This window comes from Pipistrellus hanaki, assembly GCF_964339955.1.
Source record: "Pipistrellus hanaki genome assembly, chromosome: 13".
NCBI lineage: Eukaryota > Metazoa > Chordata > Mammalia > Chiroptera > Vespertilionidae > Pipistrellus > Pipistrellus hanaki.
In genome coordinates this window covers 22,437,376-22,457,861 of record NC_140515.1, presented here as the reverse complement: position 1 = coordinate 22,457,861, position 20,486 = coordinate 22,437,376, and the positions used below count along the sequence as shown (strand labels likewise).

Genomic DNA, 20,486 nt, shown 5'->3' with positions numbered 1-20,486 from the left:
ATGGCTTTACATGTGACTTGTCACTGTACTTCTAATCGGCACGAGGAGGCCCCTCCTCCCAGCGTGACGAAGGGCATGTGATGGCGTAGCAGTTAGGGAGATGCGGTCCCTTGGCCATGGGAGAACTACACCCACCGTGTCGCTAGGATGGGCACACGGGTTCTCCAGGAGACATCGGAAGGGGGCACAGCACATTGTGAGGTGGGTTGGGCCGCCCCTCCCTGTGCCAGGGTGCCACACGGCTGGCCGGTGGCCAGTGGCAGTGGAGTGTGGGCATAGGCATGTGCATGCTTGTGCTGCGTCGAGTGCCGTCTGTCTGAATGGCCTCGGAACCAGTTCGTGTTCTGGGACCCTCCCCCATGGGACGGTTTTCCAGGACACACAGAGGCACTGCGGTTCCCGGCCCTGTGGCTGCATCCGGGCTCCCCGTGTTCCGACCAACGGCGGTGTCCCCTTCCTCATGAGGAGGAGTGGCTTGAGGAGCTCCGTGCGTGGGCAGGAGCTCAGCACCCACTGTCCTCTGGCCTCGGTGGTCTGAGTGAGTGTGCAGTTTCCATCTGTCCCTCCATCACCATCATCACTAAAGCCAGCCTTCTCTCCAGCTCCTCTCCAGAGGGGACCGGAGAGAAGCCGCCTCAGGCCTTTTGTGTTCTCACTCATCCCTCCATGCCATGCTCACTTTGGTTTGACTCGACATTCGCTCTCCATCCATTGTTGCTGCATCCGAGGGACCTGCACGCTTCCACGAGGAGCAGGTACATAAAGGAGCAGAGCTCCGCGGCCGTGAAAAACTCGGCCCCTCCCAGCAGCTGGTAGCGCCCAGCTCACACCTTCCCGGCGAGGGTCCTGGGCACAGATCTGTCCAGTATCTCATGGAAAAAGGAAAAGAAAAAAGAAAGACCCCAAAGTGGGAAAAGTTTTGTTCATTTCCTTCTTTCAACATTCAAGCATCCCCTTTATGCAAAAGACACTCTGAGGAGCTACTGTCCCTGGCCCATTGAAATGACAGGAGACTGTAGGGGGATAGTCTTTTCTTTGTTTTTAACCCATTGGGCGTGAGGAAGAGGCCAGTTTTCCCAGCTGGCAAAGAGTCTGGTGCTCAGGTTTTAGAATGGTGGAGTCTGTACCCCAAGGCACCAGATGGTGATGTAGGCGGCCCAATGGAAAGGTGGGTGGTACAAAGAGGCAATGCCACTTCTCCCCGATGGGCCGCGATCCAGCTTCTGCGGGAGGCTCGGGCATCTGCACAGAGGGAAGCGGGATGTGCAGCAGACTTCAGAGTCTGTGGAGGGCAGGCTCCTGTTTCTAAGTCACCATCGTCTACAGAGGAGCAAGCTTCTTTGTTGTTTTTTTTAAAGCATGATTCTACCCAAAGCCGTCAGGCTTTCCTTTTCCTTTCTTTTTTTTCATCTGCAAGGAGAACAGGTGCTAACAGATGGGATTTCACTGGCTGATTCATTTGTTTCAGATGCTTGAACGGATGCTTTAGAGTTTTCTGCCTGAGCTACAGCACCAAGCTCGTTAGCCGGAAGGCGTTGGTGGCTGAGGCCTTGAAAGGGAAAAGTCTCAAGTGGGCTTGTTTCTACTGAAACCGCATTTCGGGAGAAATGCAGGAAAAGGCCAATCCAAGGCCCCGGGGAGACCCCTTCCACGCCAAGCGGTCCTGCGGAAGGCAGAAGCCGGGCCGCGGCCACCTGCGGAGCCGTGGCCTCCCGTCGAGGACGCTGCTCACGGTGGCTCTTTTTCGAGAAAGGGGACGTACGAGGCTTACCCGGTTTCCCTTCCCAACAGAGACTCAGAGAAAGGGAAAGAGGGAGAGAGCGAAGGAGGGGGTCAGCCGCCCCACAGAGAAACGAAATGAACACAACTTCCTGATGCTGGCCAGTAAAAAAAAAAAAAAAAAAAAAATTCAAATAATAAAAAGATTAAGCAGACCTGCCCAAGGTGGGCAGCTGACTCCGTTCCAAAGTCCTGCACCCCTAGTTTGCCCGGACTCCCAGAGACTGCAGGCCCGGGCGCCGAGCTGGCAGTTCCTTCTGTATGGCGGTCGGTCGGTCGGGCCTGGCCTGGCCTGGCCGCTGGCTGCACTCTCCGCAGTGGCCCAGGCGGGACAGAAAGCTCAGACACACCCATTCACACTAACACCTACACCCGCATGCCCAGACCAACCCAGGCAGCACCTCAGGTTCCATCTCCGTGTGTCCGCGGGAAGCACCACCACACCCCAACCTCATCCGACATTGTCCGTCTGTAAGTCCGTGCTCAGAGCCAGGCCGGGGACGCCTCTTTGGAAGCGGCGCGGTCTAGTTTCGGAGGACACTGGGAGTCAGGGAACCCGGGCTCTCGCCCCAGCGCCAGCATTCGGTTGCTGCGTGACCTTGGGCAAGACACTTAACCTCTCTGTGCCTCAGTTTCCCCCATCTGTAAAATGGGGATAACAATGTCGACCTACCTCACAGGGCTGTTGTGAGGAATAGCTAAGTGATTGTAAAGCACTTTGAACGTATAATTGCTTAATTATTAAGATTACAACAATAATAATATCCTATGCCTGTTTGCTACTGGAACTTTAAGACATTTGTTTTTCTTCTATCTCCTTTCTGTTCTGTACCGTAGTGATCCGTCGAGAAAGTGAGTTCTCCCCCTCTTAAGCTATCTGAAAAGGCATACACGTGTAAACAGAGGTAACTCCGCAGGCTGGGTTTTCACATCTTGTGAACAGGAGATTTTTGTCCCAATCGTTGCTCCGTGAGGGCCTCCCCTCTGAAATTCTCAGCCAATGCCACACCTTGGTTGAGGAGTCTATACATCCATGCTGAGCCCACGATGCCCAAAGGAGCCAATTTGAGTTTTAAAGTCAATGTTCAAAAGTCCCTTTGGTGCAGAAACTTGCCGTTTCTGAAGTGAATAGAGAGAAGGAGCGTCCTCAGCCCCCTTGGCTGCCCCAGTCTCTGCTGCCTGTGCAGGGCGTGGAGGGTGAGGTGGAGAACGTGGGGCAGCCCTGCACCCGGCTGTGCTCGTCCAAGACCAGGACAGCGGTGGGGCCCAGCCTTGAGTCCTATCCAGGAACATCGTGTGTGCTGTGACCTTGGCCCTCTGGCCCCAGTGGCTCATGATACCAAGTGATCTGACCTGCCTGGACTTAATGGACTCCCTGGCCTCAGTATGGAGACGGGCTCAGCCCCAAGTCTGCTCCCACATGGGCAGACAGTAGAGAGTCTAGGCGCTCACAGTGGGTTTCACCCATTCTCTCACAGGAGACCAGGTTTGATTTCTTTGCAATCACCATGGTTGGTGATACGTGGGTAGGGTTAGAAGCTGGCCAGAAAACTCCGGGTGGCCCGACTCTTGTGATGCTGAGTCTGTACCTTCTAGTTAATATCTAAGGCCCCCAGCCCCTCCGCAGACCCTTCTGTGATCCAGCAACTACAGGTCTAAGCCTGACTTTGCCTGGGCCTCCAGGACCCTGCTGGGTCTGAAGTCCCCTTTCTGCTCGGATGGGGCAGCACCATGTGGCATATCGTCCCTGAAAGGGATGCTGGTCAGCCTGTGGGCACAGACGAGGAGCTAGCTCACGCCTGACAAATGGTCCCCCTTTGTCTCTGACCCACTCTGATGTCAAATTTATTCCACACTAAAGGCCACACAGGATGTCCCTGCCCCACTGTCTGTGTCGCCCGGTCTCAAAGGGCCTGCGGGACCAGCTGTCCGCTAGACCTGAGTCTCCATGGGCCAAAGCTGCGGCAGAATAGCCCCAAGCAATTCCCACAGCAGGTGTTTCCACAGTTCTTCCAAATAGATAAAAACTGCAAAGAACGTTCAAAGGAGACAGGCGACTCTTGCCCACTGTGGGCCTGGCTGTGTTTGCTGAGTGATGGCACTGGCTGTGGTTGGTAGCCAAGGCCAGTTGGTGAGAGACAGGCAGAGATCGTGGGGGGCGCCTCTGGCCCACCCCTGAAGCTTGGTTTACTGTCAGACTGTAGACACCTCTGTGCTCCGAGAATCCAGGCAGAAGGCATAGCTTTCGATGTAGAACGGTTGTAGGAGACCACTCAAGTTTATTATCCTAGACTCTTCATGGCTCACTCAGCAAACTTGGTACCCAACACCAAAAACCATGGTGCTACACTCTAAAACCCCTGGCTGGAAGGCACGGCACAGGCCGGTATCCATCACCGGAAACAGAAAAAAGATGGGGGGCATCAGGCCCTTAAAAAGCTGACACTGTGGTGTGACCCCGTTAAAAACTACATCCACCAGATTACGGGGTCCTGGATTCTATACTCTCAGAAAAGCATCCCCGCTCTGGGAATAATAATTATTCTTTTCAAAAGTCTTGAAGATAAAATTACTGAAAAGGAGTTAAGGCACGTTACATGATGTAATAGCAAAAGGTCTTAATTTCTGTAGCATGTTATTGAATCACACCCACCTACGACCCTTCATGAGCCAAAATGTGTCACAATTCAGTTATCCATGGGATGGAGCTTGCTGCCACTTTACTGACGGTCCCAAGGTTGGGGGGGCACCTGTGTTCTCCTTGGCAGCCTGTAGACCCGAGAGAAGCGGCTGTTTGGGGTGAGAGAAGGGCACGTCATTCTGAGGCCCAGTGAGAGCGATCTAACGCCAAGTGTCAAGGCCAGCTCCGTGCAAGGACGCTTCTCCCCCAACTGGGAAGCGTGGAGAAGGGTCAGGGACATAACGGCGATGCTAGATGGGTGAAGAGTCTGTCAGTCTGTCACCTGAGGAAAAGGTGGTGGTACCTGTCTGAGGACAGCTTAGCAGCAGTTCTCCAGCGCTCTGGTCTCAGGACCCATTTTTGCTCTTAAAAGTTAACGAGGGTCCTTGTGTGTCAGTACTTAATGCTTTGGAGATTTAAAGTGAGAAGTTTGAAAAACGGGATATGTAAGCACAAAGATGCCAGGGTGAGGGCAGCATCGCAGCCACGCAGCCTTTGAGACCCCTCCTGTGTGCTCTGGGGAGAATGGCCGTGTACAGGCGGAGGGCACCTGCTTCATTATGCAGACTGCGGGACCTCAGGGACCCCTGGCGCTGTCTCGGAGAGCCCCAGGGTCCCTGGAGCACACTTTGAGAACTGCTGCCCTGGGGAAATGACCCCAAGTCCCCCTAAGGGGAAAGGGTGCTGGGAGACGTTTAATGATCCTCCTGGTTAAACAGCCTCTGCGGATACCACCATCCTTACCTTGAACCCTTCGCTTCCTCCCAACTGAGTCACCCGGACTCAGAGCTGCCTGTACCCCGGTGTCCAGCTGAGTTCACACTGAGGGTTGTACATGACGGCCCGTCTCCCTGCCCGTGATCTGGAGCCGTGGTTGGCAAACCGCGGCTCGTGAGCCACATGCGGCTCTTTGGCCCCTTGAGTGTGGCTCTTCCACAAAATACCACGGCCTGGGCGAATCTATTTTGAATAAGTGGCGTTAGAAGAAGTTTAAGTTTAAAAATTTTGACTCTCAAAAGAAATTTCAATCGTCGTCCTGTTGACATTTGGCTCTGTTGACTAATGAGTTTGCCGACCACTGCTCTGGAGGAATGATGGTTTGAATTGGTGCATGACTGACAGTGTTTTTCACAATCTCGGCTCCTCAGAGCACTCACTGAGCCAAGGCCGTGGGCGGAGCCTAAGATCAGTTTTTGTGACACCGTTGATTGATGGTCACTTCCGTGGTAACTTAGTGACCCAGAGCTCTGCTGAATTAGTGGAATGAGGTTGACCTTGGTTGAGAGGCACCCACAGTCATGTAGGGAAATGGTCATGAATGAGCGTTCGATTGAGACTTGACCCCAGCACTCTGCCATGGACCCAGTGACTTTGTCTTGGTGGTGGAAGGTGGGGCCAGCGGGTGTCATGGGAGCCTCTGCTGTTTGGGGCAGGTCACTTAGCCAGACAGGAACAAAGTGGCCCGCCCTCCCTCCCAGGATGCAGACGGATAAAGGCTTAGCGTACAGGGTGCTGTCACAGTTGGCTTTTCAGTGAGGGTTGGACTCACCGTGGATGACTCACGGAGCGTCATGCTTACGATTCTAATCCTTTCTGTAACTCGAGGAGTGTTCCTAATGGACACACCATCCCATTCTCCCTGGGGAAAGCGATAACAGAAGAAGGGGTGTGCATGCAGAGGAGGAGGCGGGGGAAAGCCTGTAGATGAGCAGGTTTATCTGTAAGAAGTTAATCTTTGACGAGAGCTCGTCTAAAATCGACCGGCTGGTTGGGTAGGGGCTGAGTCCTGCTGAGGGTTAACTAGAACCGGCCGAGCAGGGCCAGCCGCCAGTGAAACTGCCCGTGATGGAAAGGAGGCCCATCGGGCACAGGCTTTGGGCTGGAGTCTGAGAGCCTGGCACGCACTCCTGAAGATGCACTGCCTGGCCCTGGGCCGACTGGAGACTGGCATCTCTTTCCTCCTCTGCTACCATGTAGGCGCAGAGGGGGTGGGCGTGCCTGCCGTGGTCCTGAGAGCCGGCCGGTGACCGTGTCTGATGGCGCTAGCTTAGGGGGACAGGCAGAGACAGTGTGACACGCGCCCCCATCAGGAAACCATGCCCCTGAAAATGGGCGAGAGGAAGGAAGGTAAATGAATGTTGAGATTTGATGTTAGAATATCCTAATTTTATGCTATTGCTTCAGAAATATTTAGAGAGATTTTATAGTTTTTGTTGTTGGTGTTTTTTTGGTGGTTTTTTTTTTTTGTGTGACTTGACATTTAGTAAATATCTATAACATCCCAATTAAATGGTGTCTAAATTTAAAGCAGCAGTCTACAGGCAAAGCGCCATTTCTTTTTTAAAAACATATTTATGATAACACCTAGCATTTAACAATCAACCAGAAACTAGGCTTGATTCTGTTTAATATTTTATATAATTGGACAATCTGAAGTCAATAATGTTTCTATTTTATAGCAATTCTGTGTTTATTCAAAACCATAATTCTCCTGTGATGTTAATGGAATGACTTTATATGGCTTTAATTGTGTTGGTTTAAGTGCTATGACCACATTTCCAATTAAAATAATATTTTTGCTGAAAGAAGTAGACACAGACATGAAATATGAAGGAATACACAATTTTACTGGTTGTAAAGTGTTTATTTCAAGAAAAAAAATGTTTCTTTTTTGTTGTTTTTTTTTTAGAGCTGTAAAAAATATTTTTTCAAGGATTTAAGATAGTTTTCTGAACTTGGGGGGATTGGGATTTGTGCCTATGGAATTTTTGGAGCAGCCTACGCTACCTTCTAGCTCGATATGTGTGCTAGAAAATTTTCATTTTCCTGTTTTGTGATATGTAATACATTCAGGGTGCTGTGCTTCAGCTTTGTTTTCATTCAAGTTCGGTAACATCTGTTTCCCTCGTTCCCAACCATCCTTCTCCGGGTCCCACTTGAAAGTCCAGTCAGTCCCTGACTCTTAGAAGGTGTGTTTCTTGCTGCAAGGAGCAAGCCGAACGTAACTGAGACTTCTACTCGTAAGCCTCTGCTTTCCTGTCTGGGAAGAGAGATGCTCCCTCCCCTCCTCCGATGTCTCTGTAATAAATATGTTGTCCTTGCTTGTCTTTGGGAACGGCCTCCTGGGCCACCTCTCGGTTTCCTCCATGATTTATGTTGCAAACAAACTCTCTGTCCTGTGTCTGTTCACTGCGCTCACCTGCTCTGGTGTATCGTTGACGACGTGCTGGAGACAGTTTTTGTTTCTATGATGCAATTGTGTTACATGTGTATTTCAGTGAAATGTCAACCCGTCAACAGAGGATGATGTTAAAAATTATCCAAATAAATAGTTTTCTATTCCTTTTCATCGGACCTAGTGCAATCAGTTGGACGACAGTGAATGGGGCTGTTTGTTGTTATTTAACCTCCATGTTCCTGGCCCACGCTGCCCTGTAACAGGGATTAATACACATCGTTTAACTGGGGGTGTTGACATGGTGCTTTGTCACCTCTGTTTATTCTGTGGGGTCAGCAGCAGGTCTCTCAAGCCTGGTCCCTTCTTGTCCGGGAGCCTCAGATATCCAACAGCCATTTCTCTCAGTGATCCAGAACCTGACTTAGATTTTCTTCCCTGGGTAACTGTGCCCTAGAACAGTGGTTGGCAAACCACAGCTATCGAGCCACGTGTGGGTCTTTGGCCCCTTGAGTGTGGCTCTTCCACAAAGTACCACGTGTGGGCGTGCACAAACAGTGTGATTGAAGGAGTACCCTAATTAAGTTAATAACAATGTACCTACCTATATAGTTTAAGTTTAAAAAATGTAGCTCTCAAAAGAAATTTCAATCGTTGTTCGGTTGATAGTTGGCTCTGTTGACTAATGAGTTTGCCGACCACTGGCCTAGAAAATGCTGACTGAAGGAACCACAGGCTGTGATGCTGCTGGGCTCATCTTCCTGCACATGCCTGCAGCCCTGCTGTGTAAGGGCTTGCACCCCTGACATAGACTTGCCTTGTTGATGTTTCCATGAGAGTGGCAAGTGGGTCCCCCTCCAAGCCCGATGACTCCCTGGGCTCAGACGTGCTGGACTTGGGGATCCCGAGAGAAGGAAACTGTGTGTACACCTGTGCATTCATGTGTGTGAGTACCTATGTGAATAAATGTGAGTGTGTGCATGTATGTGTGTGAGTACGTGTGTCTACGCATGTGGGCATGTGTACCTGTGTGTGTGCACGTGTGCATGTGCATCTGGTGCCTGTGATCAGAAACTGTTCTGGGTTTGGCTGTGGGACGTGTGCGACTTTTCCCCTGCGAGACCACGGCACTCCTAGCTAGGAACCTGAAAGCTTTGGCTCTGGAAGGCTTTCTCGCCCCCACAGTTCACGAAATGGAAAGACCCACTATCCTCTCTTCAAAGCCCGGTTCAGAGCAGGCCCAGGCTCATCTCCTAGGCGGGTACTACTAGGGAGGAGGCCATTCTCAAAAAGAACCTGTTGGGAAGTTTTCATACAACTTTATCTTCTACATCAGTATTTCCCAAACTTTTGACATATGTGTACCCCTTCTATAATTTTCGTAACGCTGAGTACCTCTCGTACTCATGAGAACGTAGAATTAGGCGCAGCTAAGCACGGTGCAGTGCATATCCCCACCAAACTCCGGTGCAACGCGTACCCCCACCAAACTCTTCCCGTGCCCCTGGGGGTACGCGTACCACACTTTGGGGAACACTGTTCTACATGAACGTCAGCACCACTAGTGTCTGCAAAGACCAGTCTGAGCATTCCCACACCAGTGGGCCCAGCTAGACCTGCCCATGTCCCCTCTCCCAGCCCCTCCCCCACCTGGCCACTGCTGGGCCACCTCAAGAATGGTCACCAGGCTCTGTCTGTGTCCTGTGCCCACTGCTGCTGAGGATTGTGGAGGAAGGACAGGGAAGAGGTCTCCCTGACAACCCACACTCGGTCCGTCCTTGTCCGCAGACCGCCTGGCGTGGGCGTGGTAGCCGCAAGCGGAGCCCAGCACAGCCAGCCTCTCGTGGCTGCGTGGTTTGCGGGCTGGCTGGCAGCAAATGAGGGTGCCGCCCCCATACACATGGGCAGCCTTAGGCCTTGGGCAGGGAGGACCAGCCTCTGCCAGATGCAAGTCTTTTTATGGAAAAGGGTAAATTTGCTATTGGGTGCCTCTTGGTCTCTGAGTCAGCATGCTCCTTTTCTTCAGACTGATGGTCAGAAAGACATCCTGTTCTCAGTCCCGTCCCCGTATCTGGCCCATATGCACCCCAAACGTTTCTCTGCGGAAGCTGGGGACAGCAGAAAGGCTTCTCGCAGGCCCTGTCCCCATGCAGCCTGGGGCCTAGGACAAGGAAGGCCAGTGAGGCCTCAGGGAAGGCAGAGTGTCTGTGAGGGGCCTGGGCATCAGCGGTGGGGCCAGCACAGCCTCCGAGGCTGGTGAGCCCGTGTCCATGTGTGGCGGTCTTCAAGAGGACACCCGGCTGTTGGCGAGGTCTCGGTGGGAGCACGGGCTGCGGCCAGGGTCCCCTGATGGCCCGGAGGCGGCTCTGCACAGCGGCCCAGGTCTGTGTGCATGCCGGTCCGTTCTGTCACGTCCTGAGTGTGCTGGTGGTGGCCGTGTGTTGTGTCCCTCCCTCGCTCCCATGCTTTTCAGCAGAACCAGTGGCCCTGACGGCTGCTGGGCTGCTTGCCCTCCGGCACTGGCCCCTTGGCTCCCTCATCCTGGACACCACCAGCCAGCCCTGGCCGCCTCCCTGCCCAGCAGCCCGGCCTGGGGCCTGGGAGATGACGCTCTGCAGGACATCCTTCTGCAGACTGGCGCTTGGACAGGAGCATGGGCTCTCGGCCATGACAGACCTAATACTAGTGACAGGGCGCTGTCACCTGCAAAGGGAAGGGGGTGGGAAATTTGCAAAGGAGTTTCCTAAGTTGGGCCTTGAGCATCCCAGGCTTGGACCATATCGAACCCCTGACCACACCCTACAACCCTGAGGCAGCAGGGACCCCCGTTACCCTCAGACAGGGGTCAGTGTCCCGGGCTGTCCTGGGGAGATGCTTCCCTCCCACAGCCCAGCCGGCAGGAGCGGCGCCAGGACCCAGGCGGGGCCAGGGCTCCGCGCCGTCTGACCTGTGTGCCGTTCTCCTTGATCTAGGCGGGGCTGAGGACGCTGCACGACATCGGGCCGGAGATCCGGCGGGCTATCTCGTGCGATCTGCAGGACGATGAGCCCGAGGACACGAAGGGAGAAGAGGAAGATGTAGTCAAAGTAATTATTCCGCGCACAGCTCCGCACCGGCCGCCGGGGGATGGGGGGCAGGGCTCCAGTGGGGGCAGTTAATGAGCCACAGCAGTGCCCAGAGAACCAGCCCCGGAGCGTAGGGGGCTCTCGGACCGTGCCCTCCCCCCAGCAGCCCTCCTCACTCACCAGCATCTCCTCTAGGGCCCGGCCTGCCTCTCTGAGCTGGCTCCTCTGCCCCGCGCTGGCAGCTCCGAGGAGCTTGGCCACGGCCGCCGGCTGGAATGGATGAGCATCTGGGTGCTTCCGGCAGCCCACACAGCCCCCGTCTTCTCCGGGCAGTTCTTTGAGCTGCCAGGGGCCCTCAGCCTCCCAGTCCCCCAACCCTGCAACCCAGGGAGCATGTCTACCACCCAACCTCACTCTCGGGGGCTGCCAGCCAGCCCTGCTGGGTATAAGTCACCTCAGCTTGGAGCACCTGGAGGCGCACGCACAAGTGACAGCCGAGAGCTTGCTCCTCGGCTCAGGAATTGGTAACCTTCCTCGTTTCAGGGGGACCAGCCCCCGTGCAGACATGTTGAGGCCCTCAGGTCATTCTCCAGGGATCCTTCGGAGCTTGCCTAGGATTTGTTTTTCATGTAGAAGAAAATTACCTGACGTAGCTAAGCCTGCATCAAATGCTTGTTAAATTACCTGGTGTTGTCTCCCATTATTTTGCAGAGAAATGGTGCCCTGCTTGGAAACCATGTCAATCATGTTAATAGTGATAGGAGGGATTCCCTTCAGCAGACCAATACCACCCACCGTCCCCTGCATGTCCAAAGGCCTTCAGTTCCACCTGCAAGTGATACTGAGAAACCGCTGTTTCCTCCAGCAGGAAATTCGGTGTGTCATAACCATCATAACCATAATTCCATAGGGAAGCAAGCTCCCAGCTCAACCAATGCCAATCTCAATAATGCCAATATGTCCCAAGCTGCCCCCGGGAAGCAGCCCGGCACCGGGAGCCTTGAGCATGTGTCTGAGAATGGGCATGACTCCTCCCACACGCACGAGCATGAGCCTCCGAGAAGGTCCAGTCGGAAAAGGTAACCTTCACCGTCTGTTGGCACTTGGTGGTGCTGTGTCTGCCCCCCACCCGCCCCATGCGCTGGCACAGGCAGGAGGCTCCCAGTGGACGTGGGCAGTGGAGCCTGTGAGTGCCACGCGGTGATGGCCGAGCTGCAGGAGGGCCCTGAAAGACAGTGGGCCCCAGCCATCCTGTGTCCTGCTGAGTGATCCTCTCCTTAAAATGGCAGCGGGCGCAAACTCCACCCTCCCCCATTGTGCCAGCAGACTTGGGGCCGGGCTGGCAGACCCTTCCTGGGAAGGGCTAGACGGCAGGTGGGTGAGACTCTGAGCACCTTGCAGTCCATTGTGGTGACTGAGCTCTGCGGCTGTGGGAAGGAAGCAGCCAGGGCAGCGGGATAAACTTTGTATTTTATTTTGGACACTGAAATGTGAACGCCATAGAGTCACGGGTGAAGAAATTTTTTTCTCCCTTTGGTGGTGTTCAGTGGTTTAGAAACGTAAAGACCATCCCTAGGTCATGGCCACACGGGAGCCGGCGGCAGCCGTGTGTGTCCCGTGACCCACAGTTTGCCAGCCCCGCTCTCGGTAGCAGCCTGGTGACTGCACTTCAAATTCTGTTGGAAGTATGTAACGTTTCTCTTCTCCCTCCCTCCCTCACTATGCATTGCCTGGATAGAGCCCGCTATTATGAAGCTTACATTAGGTATGTGCCCCTGCCTGTGTTGCTGTGTGAAATGCTGTGTGTTATAGGTATGACCAGCTGGCCTCTCTGAATGCGGAGAGATGAGACGTTCCTGCGATATTATAGCTCAGGGCTGGGCACTCAGGAGTCAGGAGGGGGGAGGGGGAGTGGCTTCTTTCTGCCACACACCAGGGGTGGGGAACGTCTGGCCTGAGGGCCATATAAGGCCTGTGAAATGGTTTGGTCTGGCCCTGCCAAGGCATTAGGGGTGAGTTTATTAAATATTTGACCCAATAGAACAGGCTAATTTTAAAAATATATATTTTATTGATTTGTTACAGAGAGGAAGAGAGAGGGATAGAGAATTAGAAACATCAATCAGCTGCCTTCTGCACACCCCATACTGGTACATGCCCTTGACCGGAATCGAACCTGGGACCTTTCAGTCTGCAGGCCGACACTCTAACCACTGAGCAAAACCGGTTTCGGCGAGCAGGCTAATTTTTAAGTCGATAGTTCTGTATGGCCCACGGATGACGGTATCAATATCCACATGGCCCTTGGCAGAAAAGGGGTTCCCACCCTGGGACCATTGCCACCCAGGGACTGGCATTCACGTGCCAGGTGCCTACAGACCAGACCCTGAAGACCTTGGATGGCACAGGAGAGCCGCTGTGCACAGTGCCCGGGCCTGTGACACTGGGCAGTGGCTGCTGCTTTCTGGGGTCAGGCCTCCTGGGGGCGTTGGTGAGAGCAAGGCCTGGCATCCGAGAGACCAGGGGCCACCATTGCTCCTTTGCATCCTTCACAGCCCTCAGCACGTGCAGTGTCACCTGCTCTGTGTCCGCTGAGCGGGTGGGAGTGCGTGGGATGGTGGATTTGCTGGCGATGGGAGGAGAGGTCTGCGGGTTTAACAAGTGAGATCTTGGGCCCGAGGCCAGGGAGTAGGTACAGCGCTCAGCACTCGAGGGCATGCATCCTCTCCCTGGAGGGAGCAGGCCTCTCCCTGGAGGGAGCAGTGTCCCTGCGCGGCTGGTTTCCTGAGGACCCAGGCCCGCACGGCCAGGCCTCGGGGCAGCATGACGATGGTCTCAGGGCAGCGGGCGGGCTTGGGAGACATGGCGGACATCCTGCATGAGGGTCCCCCTGGGACACTGCGTCCAGAACTCCCGTCACCCGGGCGGGTCGGATGCAGCAGGAAGTGCGTGGCCAGGGAGTCTCTGTCCCAGGCTCTGGAGTCACAGGGCCCAGGTAGGGAGGCACAGAGATCAGATAGGCCTGGAAGCTCAGTCTTTCCCCTGGGACTGCTGGTCTCTAGGTCCCTTTTTATGCTCTGTTCCCCAAACTACATCGTGGTCTGGCATCAGCATTATGCAAGGTACTGAGAGAGAAACTTCTGGTGCGTGTACACACACACACACACACACACACACACACATACAGCCACACAGACACAGGCACAAACACAGACACACACAGGCACACAGGCACGTACACACAGAGACACACACACAGGCGCACACAGGCACACACATGCAGGCAAACACAGGCACACACATATACACACAGGTGCGTGCGCACGCGCGCACAGGCACACACACTGGCACACACAGGCACACAGACATGTACACACACAGGCACATACGCAGTCACACATATACACACACAGGCACGCGCACACACACACACAGGCACAGGCACTGTGTGCGCTGTTGCCAGTGGCCTTAGGCCAGCCCTGGCGGAGGCAGGTTGCCCAGGGAGAAGCCGGGTGCATGGGCAGGATGCGGCTGCGGGTGGAGGCACAGCTGCAGGACGTGGCTGCCGGCTGCCCAGGTGCTGATGTCCTCTCTCCCCAATGCAGGTCCGACTCGGGAGACGAGCAGTTCCCCACTATCTGCCGGGAGGACCCAGAGATCCCGGGCTACTTCAGGGACCCCCGCTGCCTGGGGGAGCCCGAGTACTTCAGCGGGGAGGAGGACTACGAGGAGGACAGCTCGCCCGCCTCCAGCAGGTGGGGGCTCGGGGCCCTTGGTGCTCTGCCTGCTCCTGCAGCCACGGGCCACCTGCAGCTGCACCGGGCCCAGGCTCCAGGCCGGGAGAAAGCCTGAGAAGGGGAAACGGCCAGAGGGCGGCCGAGTGGAGACTGTCCTCCCGGGCTGTGAGCATTTCCCCCAGGGCCTGTGGGGCCTCTCAGCGAGGGTCTGGACAGGAGAGCTGGGCCTGGGCGTGCAGGGTTAGCTTTCACCCGTTCCTTGTCTGCTGAGAGGCCTGCTATTTGGTGAGCGCCACGCACACGGAGCCAGGGCTCTGTCTGCCGAGCACCCATGCCAGCCCATCGCCCAGGGCCAGGGAGGGAGGGTGGGTCATAACGGAGAGCACCTGCTTCCCCACTCTCACCAAGGGTCGCTCAGCAGGGCTGCCTCTCCGGCTTCTGTCCTAAAGGAAGAATGTCTGAGGGTAAAAGGGACACTTGCTTTAGGACACATCGCGGGCAGCATAGGGGACAAGGCCACCTGCCATCCTCTTCTCTGTCGATTGCATCTCACCAGGACCAGGTGGCCACTGAGTGGCCCTGGTACTGCCTGAGGTCCCTTCTGGTGCCGGAGTTGTTACTGTTCGCCGTGTACCCAGGCAGCATGGCCGGCTGGCCCTCGCGCCCCTTGCCCTCCCCTCCACCAGTCCCTCCCGCCAGCCCCACTTCCAGAACCAGTGATCCTGACCACGTGGGCCCGACCTTCCTCCTCATTGCCCCTGCACCCCACGCCCACCACTTAGCCATCCTTTCCCGCTCAGCTGGCCTGTCCCACCCTCTCTTCAAGGACCTGCTCCAGGCTCTGCTGCTCATTCCCCGAATGGCATTGAGGTGCCCTCGCCCCAAACGCACCGCCCTCCCGGACCCCTCTCCTCAGGCGCTGGCCTTTTCCGTCTGCGTGAGCTGCGTGCATGTGGCATCAGCTCGGCTCCCGAGGGGAAGGCCGTGCTCCATGCACCTTCGTGTCCTGGTGCCCAGCCCAGCCCCGGGCTGAGGGCAGGCGCTCGGAGGGCTTCTCCAGGAGGGAGTGAGCAGGTGATCACCCAGCTTGCAGGAAAGCTGCGATCCACCTGTGCCCCGGGCCTGAGGCTGCCCGGCCTGGGGGAGCCCCCGGCACCCCATTCCTCATAGGCCTGCGTCCTGAGCCTTCCTGGGCCAGCCCTGGTCCTCCATCTAGAATCTTCTGGGAAGCGGAGGGCTGCCTTGTTCTCAGCGGGTCCTGCTGGGCCTATGGAGGGGTTGTGGGGGAGGGCTGCAGGGGGCTGGGAGTGTCTGAGCCGATGGGAAGCTGTTAACTGGGAGCTCATGTCCCCCTTCCTCTCCTTCCGCCTCTGACCACCAGGCAGAACTACAGCCACTACGGCCGGCGCCCGGGCAGCAGCCTGGACTTCGAGCGGCCCCGGGGCTACCACCACCCCCACGGCTTCCTGGAAGACGACGACTCGCCCGTCTGCTACGATTCCCACAGATCTCCACGGAGACGCCTACTACCTCCCACCCCGACAGGTGAGGCCAGGTTTTTTGTTTGGGGTGAAGCCTCCCGAGACCACGTGCCTCTCCTCGGGCCCCGGGGGGTAAGGTGGGGAGGGGAAGGTGGTGACGGCTGAGGAGCTGCTATGCCGAGACCTTTAGCCCTCAAGGCCAGGCCCTGGTGGGCAATGCTGTCGGCTCTCCCTTCTCATCCGTGTCCGTGTGTCCGAGCCCAAACCCGTCCGCCTGCTCTGGCCCCGGGAGCGGAGGAGGCAGCGTGTGGCCTGGGGCGGCACCGCGGGGAGGGCCTTGAAGGGCCGTTTTGCACGTTTCCCTTGCCTTTGAGCTGGGGATCCACCCTCAGGGAGCAGGATGTGCAGCACTGCTGTCTCAGACCCACTCTGGGGGTCCGGGTCGTGACCCTGAGGGCGGAGGGATGGAGCTAGCCTTATCGCTGGTCTGTTTTGCCAAGGCCCCGGCCTCTGGGCGCAGGGTCCCTGGGGTTCCTGGTGTCTGCCTCCTCAGGCCACACCAGGTGTCTCCTTCCTCCCCTTCCCGCCCTCCTCCCTCTCTCTGTTGCCTCTGGTCTGCCAGTGCCCTCTGCCCCCTGGGGCAGGTTTTGGCCTTGGTGGTGAGCTCTAGGGTTGGCTCCCAGCCTGGGGCCGGGAATCCCCTCCCACTGAGCAGGGGGCATGACTGGCACTGCCTGGAGATCTGGGTGACCGCCCCCCCTTCCCGCCCCCGGGAGGAGCTCAGGCAGCAGCAGGCCTGCCAGCTCCTGCCGGGCCGTTTGATGTTGGACATGAGGGCATTTGGTGATGGTTAACGATCCACTTCCAGTGTGTCTAAGGAGTAAAGCATATCTTTGGATAGGACTTGAATCAGTAACCAAAAAATAGCCAAGACACATCGGCTCCCACTCTGCCGACCGCACACACAATACCGACCGTGGCAGGGAGGCGCCAGCCCTCCCTCTCCAGCTGCCACTCCCCTGCCAGGCGTGCAGTCAGGTCCATCTCCATGGTTAATGTTTAATGTCACACCCTGACCACAGGGCACCCTGGCCTCCATAAACACTGGCTGACGCACATGCAGTGCGGCCGGGTGGGGGCCGTACCTGCGAGCCCACGGCCTTCCCGGGACCTCCCTTTGGCGGCTGCGGTAATGCCCGCCATGCCCAGGTGCCGCCCTCGGGAGTGAGGGTGCGAGTGGACAGGAGCAGCTGCCCCCTTTGCCTGCAAGGGCAAACAACGCAAACATGGAGCTCCCCAGCCCATGTTCTCAGCCTCCGGAGGGTGACTCCCTCCAGCAGAGTGGGTGTGGCCCTATGAGAGGAAGGGGGGGTGTGGGGTATGGACCCCTTTTTAAACCTGAAGGGCACTATCAGGGGGAGAGGGTGTGGTTTTCCTCTCCTGGCCCTGAGGGCCCCCCCCCCCCCATCTGATCCTGGGACTGGCTACCACGGAGGCCCTTCCTCCTCCGAACACTATGAATCCGGCCCAGGACAGGAATGGGGGGAGGGGGGGGCGCCGAGGTGTTAGCTTAGGGAGCTGAGGTCACAGAAGGAGCTGTTGAGGAGCCTGGCCAGGCGGGCTCTTAAAACGCCTCCCGGTTTCCCAGGGGAAGGCCTGTGCTGGCTCTCGGGTGCCCGGTGCCCTGAGAAGCTACAAGCTCTGGACCTCTGGCCCTCGCTCACCTGTGCATCAGCCTCTGTGCAGAGCGGCTGCTAACAGGACAGGCCGCTCTTTAGAGCCAGAGGTGTCCTTCTGTCCTGTCCTCAGTGCCGGGGAGCTGGCTCTTTCCCCAGGACGTTTCTCATTCCCCTCCGAGCTGATAGGTAGCAGGTCCCTCCCTTTAAGGCAGAGGTGTGAGCCCGGGAGCACAGGGCAGTGCCTCAGGCCTGGAGGTGAGAGTGAGCGGGCTGTCAGCAAGCGCCGTGGTCCAGGGCCAGGCTGTGCTCCTGCCTGAGAGGCCCGGTCCCCCGCACAGGGGCTGCAGCACCCGCCCGGGAACAGGCATGGCGCTTGCACTTAAAACCCTCAGGGGGCTTCTTTCTCACTCCCCCTCCAGAGGCCTGAGGCCTCAGTACTGACGGTTGGACGGTTGGAAGTATGGCTTGCGGCCTCCGGGCTCCCTGCTGGGCTCCTGGGCCCGGTCCTGCCGGAGCGCTGGCCCCACAGCCGCTCCCACAGCCGCTCCTGTGCTTTCCCCTCAGCGCATCGGAGATCCTCCTTCAACTTCGAGTGCCTGCGCCGGCAGAGCAGCCAGGAGGAGGTCCCGCCGTCCCCCACCTTCCCCCACCGCACGGCCCTGCCTCTGCACCTGATGCAGCAACAGGTGAGCCGGCCCCCGGCCTGCCCCGTGGCTCCACGGGCACCCTGTGTGGGGACCCCCCCCCCCCAGAACACCCCGTTCCTCTTGGCTGCCGCCCCAGGGGGAGGGAAAGAACCTTCACATAACTGGGTTCCACTGGGTAACAACCCTGTGAATAGACGCTATCATCCAACCCCTCACATGGGTGAGAAGACGTAGCTGAGGGGGTGAGTGCCCGAGCCCACACGGGAGGTGAGGGACCATGCTGGCACCCGCCAAGCTGGGCTCCGTGTAGGCACAGTCTTCTCCCCACGTGACCCTCGGCGTGGAAGGCAGGGCCTGGGCACAGCTCACAGCGCGGGGCGTGGCAGCCACTAGCCCAGCCTGAGCAGCCAGCAGTGCCCTTTATCTGCTCTGAGAGGCTCTTCCTTCACTCACGGAGCCCTCTGTGGGCAGGGCTCTGTGCTCACGGGGCTGGTGAGCCCCCAGACCTGCCTGCAAGGAGAGTGTGGCCCAGAGAGCAGGACCCCTCCACGGTGAGAGTGCTGGACAGGAGGGAGCGGGGCCAGAGCCGCTCACCGGGATTTTGCTTCAGGGACACGGACATCAGAGGGGCTGTCCCCTGGGAGGCGGGAGGGGCAGGGCAGGGCAGGCGGAGGGCCTACCTCATGCGGCCCACCCGCTCTGTGACCGCTGAGCAGGCCCTCGGGCAGGTTTCCCATCCTGAGCGTCCGAAGCACGTGAGCGGTAGCTGCCATTTCAGATTGTCTATTTGCGTCTCTCTGCCAGCTCCGTACTCTTTTGTCTTCAGTGTTTCTGTTCATTTTGATCTGTGTCCTGCTTCGTCCAAGACGAAGGACAGACCTGGGAAGGCCCAGGCCATCGAATGCCACGATGCCTTTCCTCCCTGCACCCCCGGCAGGCCCAGGTGCTGGCTGCACGGCTCCCTGGGGGGCATGGCTTTGGTGTGGCCAAGGGCCTGTGCTGCACACCAGACTGAGCCGGGGGTCCCCTGAGCAGAGCGGGGGTCCCCTACGCAGAGCCATAGTGCCCCCGAGGCAGAGAAGCAAGGCCTGTGCCCGGGGCCTCAGCACAGGCAGGGCCGGCCGTGGGCACGTTGCCAGAGCAGCATACAGCTGGTGTCCCTGCGCACATGCCCTGAAAGAACTTGCACGTTCACACCAGAGCGCTGGCTGCCGTGGCCACACGCCCAGCTTGTATGTCTTCCTGACGCTTCGTCCTTCAGAAACCATTTCAGTTTTACTTGGGAACAGCCGTAGGAAATGGATTTGGGGGGAAAGACAATACAGTCCCTTAGAAAGCCGAATTCCCACTGCCGATCGCTTAATTTACTCAGCGAGCTGTCACAGTCCTGTCCGAGGCGGCCCCGCAGACAGGGCCTTGCAGTGAGAGGCCCGAGCCCAGGCCGCTGAGGACTCCGGTCTCCCCGCGCCTTGTCTCCTCAGGTCATGGCGGTCGCGGGCCTGGATCCAAGCAGAGCCCAGAAGTACTCGCCGAGCCACTCCACCCGGTCGTGGGCCACCCCTCCGGCCACCCCTCCGTACCGGGACTGGGCGCCGTGCTACACCCCCCTGATCCAGGTGGAGCCCTCGGAGGCCCTGGACCAGGTCAACGGCAGCCTGCCCTCCCTGCACCGCAGCTCCTGGTACACGGACGAGCCCGGGATCTCCTATCGCACCTTCACACCAGCCAGCCTGACCGTCCCCAGCTGCTTCCACAGCAAAAACAGCGACAAGCAGAGGAGCGCGGACAGCCTGGTGGAGGCAGTGAGTGGGCCAGGCACAGCAGGGATGGCGTCCTGGGAACCTCACGGCAGGAGCGGGCAGCCCATGCCCACTGTCCACAGGGAGGGCTGAGGGCGGGAGGGTCTGGGGCCAGGCTACCTTGCTTCTGCTCTGGACTCCACCCACTTAGTAGCAGCTCGGAGGGTGCCCACAGCATGCGTACAGACCCACCAGTCGCTGCCAAGTCTCAAACAGCGGTCCCTGGGACCACATGTGTGTTCCCGTGACCATTACCCGTTTGCTCTGAGAGTCTTGTCTTCGTTTCCTTCTTGTCGGAGAGTGTACAGTTTGTGAGCTTCGTGGTATTTCAAAGCCAAAGCCATTTCCACCGACATGTAGTTACCACACAGGAGATCGGGCGAATGCGGCCGGCTGCATGGTGCAGTCAGTGCTTGAGGGGGTTTCTGTCCTTGTCCCCCACAG

At 57.4% G+C, this 20,486-nt stretch overlaps 1 protein-coding gene across 13 annotated transcripts in view; it reads left to right on the top strand.

The window, feature by feature from the left end:
- CACNA1D (calcium voltage-gated channel subunit alpha1 D) overlaps nucleotides 1-20,486 on the top strand; it is a 286,013-nt gene that overhangs the window by 263,412 nt on the left and 2,115 nt on the right. For 9 of the 13 annotated variants that reach the window (XM_084902879.1, XM_084902877.1, XM_084902868.1 and 6 more), the window contains 7 exons: nucleotides 10,607-10,720; nucleotides 11,411-11,778; nucleotides 12,438-12,464; nucleotides 14,305-14,454; nucleotides 15,818-15,981; nucleotides 18,161-18,282; nucleotides 19,725-20,045. In XM_084902879.1, the coding sequence (XP_084759005.1) occupies nucleotides 10,607-10,720; nucleotides 11,411-11,778; nucleotides 12,438-12,464; nucleotides 14,305-14,454; nucleotides 15,818-15,981; nucleotides 18,161-18,282; nucleotides 19,725-20,045 (1,266 nt within the window). Of the gene's footprint in view, nucleotides 1-10,606; nucleotides 10,721-11,410; nucleotides 11,779-12,437; nucleotides 12,465-14,304; nucleotides 14,455-15,817; nucleotides 15,982-18,160; nucleotides 18,283-19,724; nucleotides 20,046-20,486 lie in introns of those variants that run through there. The other 4 variants (XM_084902874.1, XM_084902878.1, XM_084902880.1 and 1 more) reach the window with 3 other exon arrangements.